At 39.6% G+C, this 14,398-nt stretch overlaps 1 protein-coding gene across 6 annotated transcripts in view; it reads right to left on the bottom strand.

The window, feature by feature from the left end:
• Positions 1-14,398, bottom strand: part of LOC132393931 (xanthine dehydrogenase/oxidase-like) — a 143,258-nt gene that overhangs the window by 100,546 nt on the left and 28,314 nt on the right. For 4 of the 6 annotated variants that reach the window (XM_059969390.1, XM_059969389.1, XM_059969393.1 and 1 more), the window contains 3 exons: positions 12,398-12,567; positions 9,540-9,587; positions 9,099-9,268 (listed from right to left, as the gene is read on the bottom strand). In XM_059969390.1, the coding sequence (XP_059825373.1) occupies positions 9,099-9,268; positions 9,540-9,587; positions 12,398-12,567 (388 nt within the window). Of the gene's footprint in view, positions 1-9,098; positions 9,269-9,539; positions 9,588-12,397; positions 12,568-14,398 lie in introns of those variants that run through there. The other 2 variants (XM_059969392.1, XM_059969394.1) reach the window with 2 other exon arrangements.

Below are 14,398 nucleotides of genomic sequence, written 5' to 3'. Positions count from 1 at the left end.
TGCCACTTCTTTGCCCATACCCATAAACTACCCAAGTCTCTCTGTTTCCGCAATACTACCTGCTCTTCCACCCACCTTTGTATCATCTGCAAATTTAGCCACAAATCAACTAATTCAATAGTCCAAATCATTGACATACATCGTAAAAAGCAGCAGTCCCAACACCAAACTCTATGGAACTCCAGTGGTAACCAGCAGCCAGCCAGAATAGGATTCCTTTATTCCTGGTCTCTGTTTCCTGCCAATCAGCCAATGGTCCACCTATGCTAGTAACTCCCCTGTAATTCCATGGGATCTTATCTTGCTAAGCAGCCTCATCTGTGGCACCTTGCCAAAGGCCTTCTGAAAATCCAAGTACATCACATCTCCTTTGTCTACTGTGCTTGTAATTTCCTCAAAAAATTGCAGTAGGTTAGTCAGGCAGAACTTTCCTTTCAGGAAACCATGCTGGCTTTGGCCTATCTTGTCATGTGCCTCCAGGTACTCCTAACAATCGATTCCAACAACTTCCCAACCACATGTCAGGCTAACATATCTATAGTTTCCTTTCTGCTGCCTCCCACCCTTCTTAAATAGCAGATGTAACATTTGCAATTTTCCAGTCATCCGGTACAATGCCAGGATCTATCAATTCTTTAAAGATTATCGTTAATGCCTCCGCAATCTCTCCAGCTACTTCCTTCAGAACCCGAGGGTGCATTCCATCAGGTCCAGGAGATTTATCCATCCTAAGACCATTAAACTTCCTGAGTACCTTCTCATTCGTAATTTTGACTCCACATACTTCACTTCCCTGACACTCTTGGTATATGTACTACAGATGTCTTCCACTTGTGAAGACTGATGCAAAATACACATTTGGTTCCTCTGCCATCTCTGTGTCTCTCATTACAATATCTCCAGCATCATTTTCTATTGGTCCTATATCTACCCTCAACTCTCTTTTACCCTTTATATACTTCTGCAAGTTTTTAAAAGCTTCCCAATCCTCTATCTTCCCACTAGCTTTGGGTTCCTATTGTGCCCTCTCTTTTGCTTTTACTTTGGCTCTGACTTCACTTGTCAGCCACGGTAGTGTCCTTCTTCTATTCGAAAATTTCTTATTTGGAATGTATCTGTCTTGCACTTCCCTCATTTTTCGCAGAAACTCCAGCCATTGCTGCTCTGATGTCCTTCCTGTTAGTGTTTCTTTCCAGTCTTGGCCAGTTCCCCTCTCATCCCCTTGCAATTTGCTTTATTCCACTAAAATACTGACACATTGGAATTTAGTTTCTCCTTCTCAAATTTCGAAGTGAACTTGATCATATTGTAATCCATTTCCCTTAGACTCTCTTATCACCTCCGGATCATTGCACAACACCCAATCCAGCACAGCCAATCCCCTAGTAGGCTCAACAACAAGCTGTTCTAAAAAGCCTTCCCTTATACTACAAATTTTCTCACTTAAGGTCCAGTACTGACCTGGTTTTCCCAATCCTCTGTCATGTAAAAATCCCCAATGATTATCATGACATTGCCTGTCTGACACACCTTTTCTATCTCCTGCTGTAATTTGTAATCTACATCCTGGCTGCTGTTTTAGAAGCCTGTATACAATTGCCATTAGGGTCTTTTTACCTTTGTCATTTCTTAACTCACCGCACAAAGACTCTACACCTTCCATTCCTATGTCATTCCTTTCTAATGATTTAATATTATTTCTTATACATAGGGCCACACAGGTTTTGCATCCTATCAATGTCCCACTGTAACCTCTGACAGCCTCTATACTATCCACAACACCCCCCCCCCTCCCCCAACCTTTGTGTCATCACAGTAAAATAAAAAGCTTTTTGTGCCGCTGCCATCAGGTAGTACAAAAACCCCAGGACTCGCACCACCAGGTTCAAAAACAGTTACTACCCCTCAGCCATCAGTCTCTTGAATAAAAGGGGATAATAACACTGATTTGCCCCTCCATTGAGGTGTTCCCACAAGCAATGATCTCACTTTAAGGGCTCTTTATCTCATGTTCTCTTTATTTATTGCTATTAATTTATATTTGTATTTGCACAGTTCTCTGGTTGATGTTTCATTTAACCTGTTATGGTTATTATTCTATAGATTAGTTCAGAATGCCTGCGGGAATATGAATCTTAGGGTTGTATATGGTGATATATATGTACTTTGATAACAAATTGCCAGATTGAATTTTTTGAGGATGTGACTAAGGTAGAACCGTAGATGTAGTGTATATGGATTTCAGCAAGGCATTTGATAAGGTACCCCATGAAAGGCTTATTGAGAAAGTAAGGAGGCATAGGATGCAAGGGAACCTTGCTCTGTGGATCCATAACTGGCTTGCTCACAGAAGGTGGTGTTTGTTAACGGGTCATATACTGCATGGAGTCGGTGACCAGTGGTATGCCTCAGGGATCTGTTCAGGGACCCCCTTCTCTTCATGATTTGTATAAATGACCTTGATGAGGAAATGGAGGGATGGGTTAGTAAATCTAATGACACAAAAGTTGGGGGTGTTGTGGATAGTGTGGAGGACTGTCAGAGGTTCACAACATAAAGGAGCAGAAGTAGGCCATTCAGCCCATTGAGTCTGCTTTGCCACTTCACCATGAGCTAAACTATTCTCCCGTCTAATTCCAATTTCCAACTTTTTCCCCATATCCCTTGATACCCTAATTAGATACCTGTCAATCTCCTCCTTAAAAACCCTCAATGATTGGGCCTCCACAGCCTCATTCCACTGAGATGTGAGCATCATAGGAAGTCATTCCTACCTGTGGCCATCAAACTTTACAACTTCTCCCTTGGAGTGTCAGACACCCTGAGCCAATAGGCTGGTCCTGGACTTATTTCCACTTGGAATAATGATTAACTTATTATTATTTAATTATTTATGGTTTTATTTTGCTATATTTCTTCACTATTCTTGGTTGATTCAGCTGTAACAAAACTCAATTTCCCTCGGGATCAATAAAATATGTCTGTCTGTCTGTGGCAAATCCATGACCCTCTGGCTAAAAAATTTCTCCTCATCTGTTTTAAATGGATACCCTCTAATTCCAAGACTGTGAAGGTTATAGTGGGGCATTGATAGGATGCAAAACTGGGCTGAGAAGTGGCAGATGGAGTTCAACCCAGGTAAGTGTGAGGTGGTTCATTTTGGTAGATCAATATGATGGCCGAATATAGTATTAATAGTAAGACTCTCGGCAATGTGGAAGAACAGAAGGATCTTGGGGTCCGAGTCCCTAGGACATTCAAAGCTGCTGCTCAGGTTGACTCTGTGGTTAAGAAGGCATTGGCCTTCATCAACCATGGGATTGAGTTTAAAAGCCGAGAGGTAATGTTACAACTGTACAGGACCCTGATCAGACCCCAATTGAAGTACGTACTGTGCTCAGTTCTGGTCACCTCACTACAGGAATGATGTGGAAACTATAGAAAGGGTGCAGGAGATTTACAAGGATGTTGCCTGGATTGGGGAGCATACCTTATGAGAATAGGTTGAGTGAACTCGGCCTTTTCTCCTTGAAGTGGCAGTGGATGAGAGGTGACCTGATAGAGGTGTATAAGACGTTGAAAAGCATTGACTGAATGGATAGTCAGAGGCTTTTTCCCAGGGCTGACATGGCTAACATGAGGGGGCATAGTCTTAAGGTGCTTGGAAGTAGGTGTAGAGGGGATGTCAGGGGTAAGTTTTTTTAACGTAGAGAGTGGTGTGCATGGAATGAGCTGCTGGTGATTGTGGTGGAGACAGATATGATAGGGTCTTTTAAGAGACTCCTGGATAGGTACATGAAGCTTAGAGTAACTCTAGATAATTTCTAAAGTACATGTTCAGCACAGAATTGCGGGCCAAAGGGCCTGTATTGTGCTGTAGGTTTTCTATGTTTCTAAATTAACTTTGAACTTTAACCTACTCCAAGATCAATCTGAACCTTTCTTCCCCTCCCCATGTGCCTCTCTAAGAGTTTCTTAAATGTCTCTAATGTATCCGCCTTTACCATCAGCCATGGCAGCGCATTCCACACACCCACCATTTTCCATTCAATCACCTTAAAAGTATCCCCCTTGTATTAGCCATTTCTGAACTGGGAAAATTTCTCTGGCTGTCCACTCGATCTGTGCCTCTTATCATCTCAGGCTCAAAAGATGAGTTATTAAAACAGGAAATTTGACATTTAAAATTAATGAAAAGTTCACATAGTACACTGTTTACAGTAACTGAAGCTTGAATTCAAGCTAGGAATTCAAATCTTACGACTTAGCTTTGAATAAGCTAAGTCATAAGATGCCAGATGCCCTTCTGAAAATGGGTCACATAACCTTTTCCTCGATAAAAGATAGTCTGGGGAAAGGCGAGGTTTGGCTGAATCTATAGCCAGGCTGTGCGGAAGAAAGTAAGGCTATACTTGTAGATACAAAAGATGCAAAGAATTCTTCCCAGCAAGAAAACCTTGAACAGAATTATTTAACAATTTGAAATTTGATATTGATCTTGATTGATTTTTACAAGTCAGAAGTAGGGTGTCATTGTAGTGTAGTGATTAGCAGCTTCACTTTATAGCACCACTGATCACTGATTGGGGTTCAATACCCACCGTTGAATGTAGAGAGTTAGTACGTTCTCCCCTCTTTATTACTTTCCATAGGTGCTGCCTGACCTGCTGAGTTCCTCCAGCATTTTGTGTGTGTTAGGCTGGATTTCCAGCATCTGCAGAATCTTGTGTTTAAAATGTTGTTATAAATTCTTTGAGTGTAACTTCACAGAAAATTGCCCAAATCAAAGTCTGTAATAACGTACAATGGGAAGTTTATTAAAAAAGATGTTTTAATTATTTCTGCTTATTCATTGGTCAACAAAAAATTATTTCATCAAAATGTATTTAAAGTGGCATACAAAATTCCACTGACATTTCATGCTTACTTTAGCCATGTCGGTAAGAAAAGAAAATCTTTAGATCAAAACTTAATGGCAACCGAAATATACCATGGTTTCAACACGGTAATTATTTATTTTGTAAACAGGACCTTTATATTATGTGTCAGAATTCAAAGAACTTCTGAGATTACAGTTCCGAACAGTATGCAAACTTCTATATGGATAATAAAAAACATAAAGGCTATTTTTCATCTATTTAATGCAAGCATCATACATAACCTTAGCATTAAATTCATTTTAAATACTTAGTGTTGCTACTTTTATGGCAAAAAAACTGTTTATCATAAGTAGACATTGTTGACAATCTGTCAAACACAAAGATATAAACTACTGACAGATGGCTCCCATTTTCCAAGCAGCAAATGGTAGTGACAGATGTAAGGACCTTAAATTTAATCTCTCACACCAGATGAACCACTGACTTGCTAGGTGTTGTTGAAACCAGCTATGTTTGAAAACGGTTTAGTTATTCTCATTCTAAAACAAAAAAAAAGAGAAAGAAAGCGGTATATTCATCTGTGTCTAAAATGAATGCAGTACCACAATGGTCCTGGGACTTCAGGACCTGGGTTATAGGGAAAGGTTGAACAGGTTTGGACCTTATCCCCTGGAGTATAGAATGAGGGGAGATTTGATAAAGGTAGACAACATTAACAGGGGTATAGTTACAGTAAATGCAAACAGACTTTTTACACCAAGGTTGGGTGAGTTTAGAATTAGAGGTCATAGGTTAAGGGTGAAACATAGAAATCTACAGCACATCACAGGCTCTTTGGCGCACAATGCTGTGCCAACCATGTTTTTTTAAAAAAAATATGGAAATGGAAGCTGAGGGGAACATCTTTAGTCAGAGGGTGGTGCAGGAGTGGAATAAGCTGCCAGAAGTGGTGGTAGATGCAAGTTGGATTTCAACATTTAAGGGAAGTTTGAATAAGTATATAGGTGGAAGGGGAATGGAGGGCTGTTGTGCAGAATAACAGTTCAGCAAGGATATTATGGGCCAAAGGGCATTCTTTTGTGACGTAGTACTCAATGATTCTGCAATTTGCAATCTCTTTAATGTTCAATTCCAAATTGGACTATTCATTTAAAAAACAACAGAAGTTTTATAAAGTAACTGCAAATGTGTCATAGCACCTAGTTTAACATCTGGTTTTGGGTAGCAAAGAAGTGAGATGGTATGTTTGCATTCATTGGTCTGGGCACTGAGAACAAGAGCAAGGATGTCACATTACAGCTTGATATATTTGTGCTCAATTCTGGTTACCCCATTAAGTATAGAATGTGGAGGGTTTGGAGAGAATGCAGAAGATGTTTACCAGGATGCTGTTTGGATTAGAGGGTATGAGCTATAAGCAAAGATCAGGCAAACTTGGGTTGTTTTCTCTGAAGAATTAGAGGCTGGGGGCGGGGGGGGGGGGGGTAGTGGGAAAGAAATTACCACAAAAGTATGAGAATTAGAGGTAGGCTGTCAGAATCTTATTCCCAGTGAAAAAAATATGCAGTGAGTGGAGGAATTTGGATCATGTTCAAGCAGAAAAGGTTTAGTTTAATTTGGCATTGGATTCAGAGTAGACATAACAGGCCTTTGACCTTGTTGTTGTGCTGCAATGATTGAAGAAAGTAGCTCTATTTGTCACAAACAAGAGAAACTCTCTCGATGCTGTAAATTCAAGAACACATATAAAATGCTGGAGGAACTCAGCAACCAGCAACCTCTCGGGCTGAAACGTCGACTGTACTTTTTTCCGTAGATGCTGCCTGTCCTGTTGAGTTCCTCCAGCATTTTGTGTGTGTAGCTTTATTTGTCACATGTACATCAAGATATACAATGAAATGCATCATTTGCACCAAATCAAATCAGTGAGGATCATGCTGGGGGCTGCTCACAATTGTCAGCAATGCTTCCAGCATCAATATAGCATGTCCACAATTTAATAATCCTTACCTTTGGAATTTGATAGAGTACTGGAGAAAACCCACATGATCACAGAGAGAATATACACACTCTTTACAGACAACAGCAGGAATCAAGCCTCGATTGGTGATTGCTGGTTCTGCAAAGCGTATGTGTATTACAGGTGCTCTGCATACAAGAATTGAGGGTGAGATGTTGAGGCATGGCACAACTGAGCCATGGTCATACTGAATGTGAAGTAGACTTGGAGAAGCCATTAGCTGACTCCTGCTATTTTTTTTGCATTCTGGAAATAATGGTTCTAGACCAGGCATGGGCAAACTACGGCCCGCGGGCCATATGTGGCCCGTTAAGCTTTTTAATCCGGCCCGCAGAACTTGATGAAATTATATTAATAAACCTTGTTAACGTTTTTCCCCGCAATTCTGGCGTTTTCCCAATAGATGACGCACTCTATATACATTGACCTTTGTTGAGGTGCAGCGTATTACTCCACATTTGCGCTTTACTCTTTGTTCGGCTCGACCTATTTGTGTGAACAGGCGTTCAGCGTCATGAACATCAACAAAGCCAGCCACAGATCCAAGTTAACTGACCAACACCTCAGATCCTTCCTGAGAATCGCCACAACAAAACTAAATCCAGACTTTGATGCGCTGACTAAAGAGGGAGACCAACAACACTGTTCCCACTGAAATTAAAAATAAGTTTCTTCGTTGTGTTATGTAAAAAAATGCATTTGAAAATATTTTTTTCCAATAAGCCTTACATGTTACATGTCATTTCTGTTAAGTGATGGACATGAGTAGTGCGCAGGTGCACGTACGTTCTCAAAATAAAAAATGTGCTCCAGATCAAATAATGCGCTCCGCATACTGGCGCGCTGTCATTGTTCTGTCTTTGTGCTGGTCATTGTTGAGTTTTGGCACAGGGGACAATTGAATAAGAAGGAGCAGGACAAGTAGACCTGCATCTCCTACCGTTTTTGAAATAAAGACAGTCAGGAGGAGAGTGATGATGATAATATCTTGAAGGATAACAGAATTTTCAGTGCTTTAAAATAATAACTGTTACTATTAAAAAAGCTGTATTTTATTCATTTAATTTTCAGTGTTTTAAAAGTCATTTCAATAAATAGCTAAATACCATGGGACTTCAAAGACAGATATTTTGTTATAATGCATTTGTTCATTTTCAATTGAAATTAAAGCACATGTTTTCTACATATCCCATGATATTTTATTTTCTCTTATGAGGTGTATTACCAAAACACTCCGTCCATCTGCTCCTGGTCCGGCCCCCCTGTCAAATTTTAGAACCCTTTGTGGCCCACAAGTCAAAAAGTTTGTCCACCCCTGTTCTAGACACCATAGCTAAGGGAACAACAAACTAACATCTACCCTCTCACTGTTTTAAACATTTTAATCTGTACCTATTCACTTAAGAATTTTAAACATTTCAATAAGATCACCATTATTAAAGATAAATAAAAGATGAGTTTTATTTGTCACAAGTATATTACTGTGGAAAAGTCTTGGTCATGTACATCTGGTTAGGATGCTTAAGACTTTTGCACAGTACTGTACAGTGAAACGCTTTGTTTGTGTCAATGCTCAACACAGTCAAAGGATGTGCTGAGGGCAGCCTGAAAGTGTCACTACACTTCTGGCAGCCTCATAGTATGCCCACAATTTACTACCCTAACCTGTACGTCTGGGAATATGGGAGGAAACTGAAGCACCCTTGCAGTCATACACAGGCGAGAATCGAACCCCAATTCATGATTGCTGGCACTGTAAAGTGTTCTACTAGCCGCCATGTTGCTGTGCTTACTATTCTAAAAGTTGCTTAGGTGTCCACAACATTGCATGCTGAACCCTAAAGTTAACTATAGCCACATAAACAGGGTGGCATGGTATCGTAGTGGTTAGCACAATGTTGTATAAATCCAGCGACCCAGGTTCAATTCTGCCATTGCCTGTAAGGAGTTTATATGTTCTCCCTATGACCACATGGATTTCCTCCAGGTACTCTAGTTTCCTCCCACAGTCCAAAGACGTATTGGTTGGTAGGTTAATTGGGCTTTGTAAATTGTCTGGTGATTAGGTTAGAATTAAAACAGGGGATTGCTGGGCGGCATGGGTTGAAGAGCCAAAAGGGCCTATTCTGTGCTGTATCTCAATAAATAAGTAAATATTCTTAGGTACAGATCTAAAATATTTTGCGCTCTGCACTTACCCATACATTTGCATGACAAAACCTGGGCTGCAGTAGCCACACTGGCTTCCATTGTAATCAGCCAGCCGCTGCTGAATTGGGTGCAAGCCCTTCTTTACAGATCCCAGTGCCTCTACTGTAATGACATGATGGTTCTTCAGTGACAACAGGGATCCAATTGGAAACAAACACTGCAAAAGAGCATGCACCAGAAACAAATCCATATGCAAGGTTAAGAAAGGTACATTGTGCTGTCTTTACGACAGTTATTTAGTTTATAATATTTTCGCTTAGTAATTCATTCAATAGTATTTTCTAGTTAGAATTAGGAGTGTTTAAAGTATATTCATTGCATGTAAAATATATCGGCATGCGATGACGTCACATCCGGTTTCGCTGCGTCTTGTGGGAAAACACCGGTTTGAAATTAGCGCGAGGGTGGGGGCTTTCCACGAGGCTCACCTGAGCAGAAGCAGTTTGCAGGCATGAGAAATCACAGTGAGAGCAACGCTGTAAGTTAATAGATAATCGATATATTGAACTAAGATGTTAATGCCGATCCTGTTAGAAGTAACGACGGTAGATAATGTTTATGCTTTCGTTAGTTAAAGAGTCGCGGATAGTTTGCATGGAAGTGTATTTAAAGTAGTCAATGGAGCAGGTAAACTCTCCCTGTATGCTGCACCTTAGTGTAATGTAGTTATAGTCACCTTTGCAAGTATTTACACTTGAAATGTGATATTAAGGAAGGAACAAATACTGTATCAATCTTGTATTGTTTTATCAACAGTTTTCACCATATGTTAATGTGAAGAGTGAACAGTAAATGGTTAATCTTACTGCGATCTGGTTTCATTGACTGTGGTTTATCTCGACGTTAAATTCGACGTTATCACTTACACGCGAAGGAGAACGTTACATACATTATTATTTGCACTTTATTATTTCACAAAAATTCAATAAAAGCAGTATTAAACACCACAAAAATTACACTTTATTATTTGCAACAAAATGCTGGAGGAATGTGGGATTTTGTATGTATGTGTTCAGCTGGATTTCCAGAATTTGCAGAATCCAGAATTTGAGTTTATGAACATTTACTATTTGTTTCCTCATATTTTTTGCTGGAGCATACAATGCATAGAAGTCAAAATCAAGCCTGAAAATTCACAATGTAGTAATTAGGTCCATCCAGAGTTGTATTTTGGATTTTGTTCACTTGGGTAAAGTGGCAGCAGACTGAAGTCATTTTTTAGGCTTTTGTATCTTCTGCCCAATGGGAGAGGGGAGAAGGGAAAGTGTCCAGAGTGGGAAATGTCTTTGATTATATTGGCTGCTTTACCTCATTGTGCGACTATCCATTTTGTACAGACAAAATCACTTGGGATAATAATTTGTTGGAATTACAGTTTTCCATATTGTTCTTGGACTAACTGAACATACCAAATTAAATACAAGAAATTCTGCAGATGTTGGAACTCCAAAGCAACACACACAAATTGCTGGAGGAACTCAGCAGATCAGACAGCATCTATGGAAATGAATGACATTTTGGGCAAAGACCCTTTGACAGGACCTGAAATGTTGACTGTTTATTCATTTCCATAAATGCTGCCTGAACTGCTGAGCTCCTCCAGCATTTTATGTATTATCCCAAATCAAAAATCACAAGATTTCCAAGAACTTGCCAATAAACATGATCATTATATTTATTTAAAGTGATGATAGATATTTGAAAGACTAAGGAAGAGTTAAGGGTTCTGGGGAAATACACAATGTATTGACAGCAGCGCAGTTTAGCCGTGAATGTGTTGAATAGCAAGGCGTGCTTGAGGGGACTAGTGGTCCACTCGTGATCTTGTTTCCTTGTGCTCGTGCTCATTTACTGACGTTGCAGCCTCACAGTTAATGAACACAGTGATTGTAGCAGATGGTAACAACCTCCTTTTAAAACACCAAGATAAATAAGGCAAAGGATGTTTTCACAAAGGGAATATCGATCCTCATGAGATTCAATTTTAAAAAATGTTTGAAATTCTACAACTCAAAAAAAATGGAGCAACGTATCGCATTAAAAGCAGAAAAATCCCCATAATATATAGACCATAAGATAGAATAAGGCCATTCAGACCATCGATTCTGCTCTGCCATTTCATCATGGCTGATTTATTACCCCTCTCAAATCCATTCTCCTGCCTTCTCCCTGTAACCTTTGACACCTTGACTAATCAAAAACCTATCAACTTCTGCTTTAAATGCGCCTAATGACTTTGCCTTCACAGCTGTCTGTAGCAATGAATTCCACAGATTCACCATCTTCTGGCTAAAGATATTCGTCCTTATCTCCATTTTAAATGGATGTCCCACTATTCTGATCTTGTGTCCTCTGGCCATAGTCTCTCCCACTTTCTCCACATTCTCTCTATCATGGCCTTTCAACTTGCTATAGGTTTCAATGAGATCCCCCACCCCCCACCTTAATCTTCTGAATTCCAGTGAGTACAGGCCCAGAGCTATCAATAGGTCCTCATGTGGTAATCCTTTCATTCCTGGAATCACTCATGTGAACCTCCTCTGACCCCTCTCCAATGTTAGCACATCCTTCTTAGACAAGGGATACAAAACTGCTCCAAATACTCCAAGTGAGGTCTTACCAGTGCCTTATAAATCCTTAACATTACATCTCTGTTTTTATATTCTAGTCACTGGATATCAACTATATCTTATTCAGACGACTGTTCCAGAATAAGTATCATTTTTGCATACAAACTACAAATTCCTTAATTCACTTAATATCCAAGAATTAAGCATCTCTATCTCTAATTTATTCAAAGACTGAGATTCCCCAACCTTGATGGGTATAGATTTCCAAAGGTTCACTATACTTTGGATGAAGACGTTACTCTTATCACTATCTTAATACCAGAAAATTACACCCACTAAATCAAACTCTGCAAGAACTAAGCTTTAATGAGCTCAACTAAACTGCTTTTAAAAAGTTGCCCTTGAACTTTCAACATGGAATTTCATCTTTTGCATCAGATGTACAAACTTTTTTATCTCATCACAAATATTAAAAGACCCTATCACAATAAACTGAAAGTGTGCCAGCAGAATGCTTTTATCCATGCTTACTTGCATTGATTCAAAAAGGACAGATCAATACTTTCTGCACTGAATTACTGGATGTCCACATATAGCCAAATTCATCACAACTGGAGAGGTTAAAAATGTTGTCTGAAAGAACTATATTAAAAACAGACAATATTGCCAACTGAAAAGAAAGCAGCAGAGGAAAAATATTTAAGTCAGTGGCTTACAGAGTTAATTGACTTGATCATTCTTTTCCCAGGTTTCAAGGGGTCATCATATTCAACGACCACAACACAGCAACCACAGCCTCCTTCGTGACACATGACCTTTGTTCCACAAAGGTGCAGAACGTTGCGAAGGTATTCAGCCAGAGACATTTGTAGGTCTTCATCTTTCACTATTTAAAATGTTAAAAATCACACATCATAAAAACAATATAAAAGGGAAAAAAACTTATGAATGCAGAAATTTAAGATGGAAATAAGTGCTAGAAATCTTCAACAGACCAGAGACGATTATGATGCTCTCTGTTCTACTTAAGTATTTTCAGCTTTGACACACCTCAGTTTTAATGACTGGTCCTTTGTTTTCTAACTGTGTGCCCACCTACAGGTCCAACCTTCAATCTGATTCATTCTGTTTTCCCACAGGGTCACGGGGAGAATGTAGACTCCTCACAGACAGCAGCGGGAATTGAACACTGACCTTACAGCTGGCACTATAAACCATTGCGCTAACTGCTATGAGGCCAGCCCAGCTTTTCTGTTTTGTTCCTTTTTCTGTGAAACATTTTATTTTTTTTAAAGAAAAGTGCTGATAGGTAGTACTCTTGAAAAATTTCCCCTGTAGTGTTAAAACAAGTTTGGCACAGCTGAGCATTCGGGACAGGACATGCTTCCTGCTGTTGCATACAGAGGGAGTGGTCGTTAGCATCCCTCATTTGTTAATCCGTTAGGCAAAGTACAACTCTATCAAACCCCTTCAGACACACAGCAGAAAATAATGTGGTTTACACAGCAAAATATTGGCAAGTGGGCAGTAATACATAACAAAATGTAACTATAAACAAAGCAAAGTAAGATGATTAAATTGAACTTTTTTATTGCAAGGTTTTGGAACCTATTCCCTGCTCTTTCCAGCAATTGCTTCTGAACTCAGTCCCATAAAACAATTAGGCATTTTAGCAGAATTTGGCCATTCAACCCATTAAGTCTGCTCCATTATTCCATCATGACTGATTTATTTTCCCTTTCAACCCCATTCTCCTGCCTTCGCACTGATACCTTTAATGCCCTTACTAATCAAGAACCTATCAACCACTGTTTTAAATGTACCCAATGACATAGCCTCCACAGCTCTCTGTGGCAATGAATTCCACAGATATCACCATCCTTTGGCCAAAGAAATAACTCCTCATTTCTGTTTTAATAGATCATCCTTCTATTCAGAGTCTAGAACCTCTGGTGTTAGACTGTCCCAATATTTAAAATATTATCTTCACCTCCTCTCTAATCAAATATTGGAAAGCCAAGATAATCAGATTTTCAATCAGATCCCCCCCATACTTCTAAACTCCGACAAGTACAGGTCCAAAGCCATCGATCACTCCTCATAAGTTAATCTTTTCATTCCTAGGATCATTCTCATGGACCTCCTCTGAATCCTCTTCAATGTTGACACATCCTTTCTTAGATAAGGGGCCCCAAACTGTTCACAATACTCCAAATATGGTCATACTTCTTTAGCCAAACCTGAACTTGATTCGTCCAAATATTACTTGAATTTCCAAAACCCAGTTAACCAACAGACATAGAGACTGGCACATGGAGTGAAAAAAAGCCCACAAACTTAGAAGTCAAGCAGCCTTGCTGAGGCAAAAGGTTAATTCTTTGGATCAAGACTCTGCATGAATTAAGCTGCATCCCACAGAATCTTCTTAGCCCTCCACTTAGAACGTAGAACATAGAACAGTACAGCACAATGCAGTCCCTTTGGCCTACAATGCTGTGCCAACATTTAACCTACTCTAAGATCAATCTAATGTTTCCCTCCCACATAGCCCTCCATTTTCTATTACCCATGATCTTATCCAAGAAATTCTTAAATGTCCCTAACTGCCTCTACCAGCAACCCTAGCATTATGTCCCTTACACCCATCACGCTGTATAAAAAAAACCTATCCTTTAACTTTACACTGTCACAGTTGCTAAATGCACTGAATTTAAAAA

This window comes from Hypanus sabinus, chromosome 5 (genome assembly GCF_030144855.1).
Source record: "Hypanus sabinus isolate sHypSab1 chromosome 5, sHypSab1.hap1, whole genome shotgun sequence".
NCBI classification, from domain to species: domain Eukaryota; kingdom Metazoa; phylum Chordata; class Chondrichthyes; order Myliobatiformes; family Dasyatidae; genus Hypanus; species Hypanus sabinus.
Note: the sequence above shows the minus strand (reverse complement) of the source record. Positions and strands in the feature narration are given on the sequence as shown.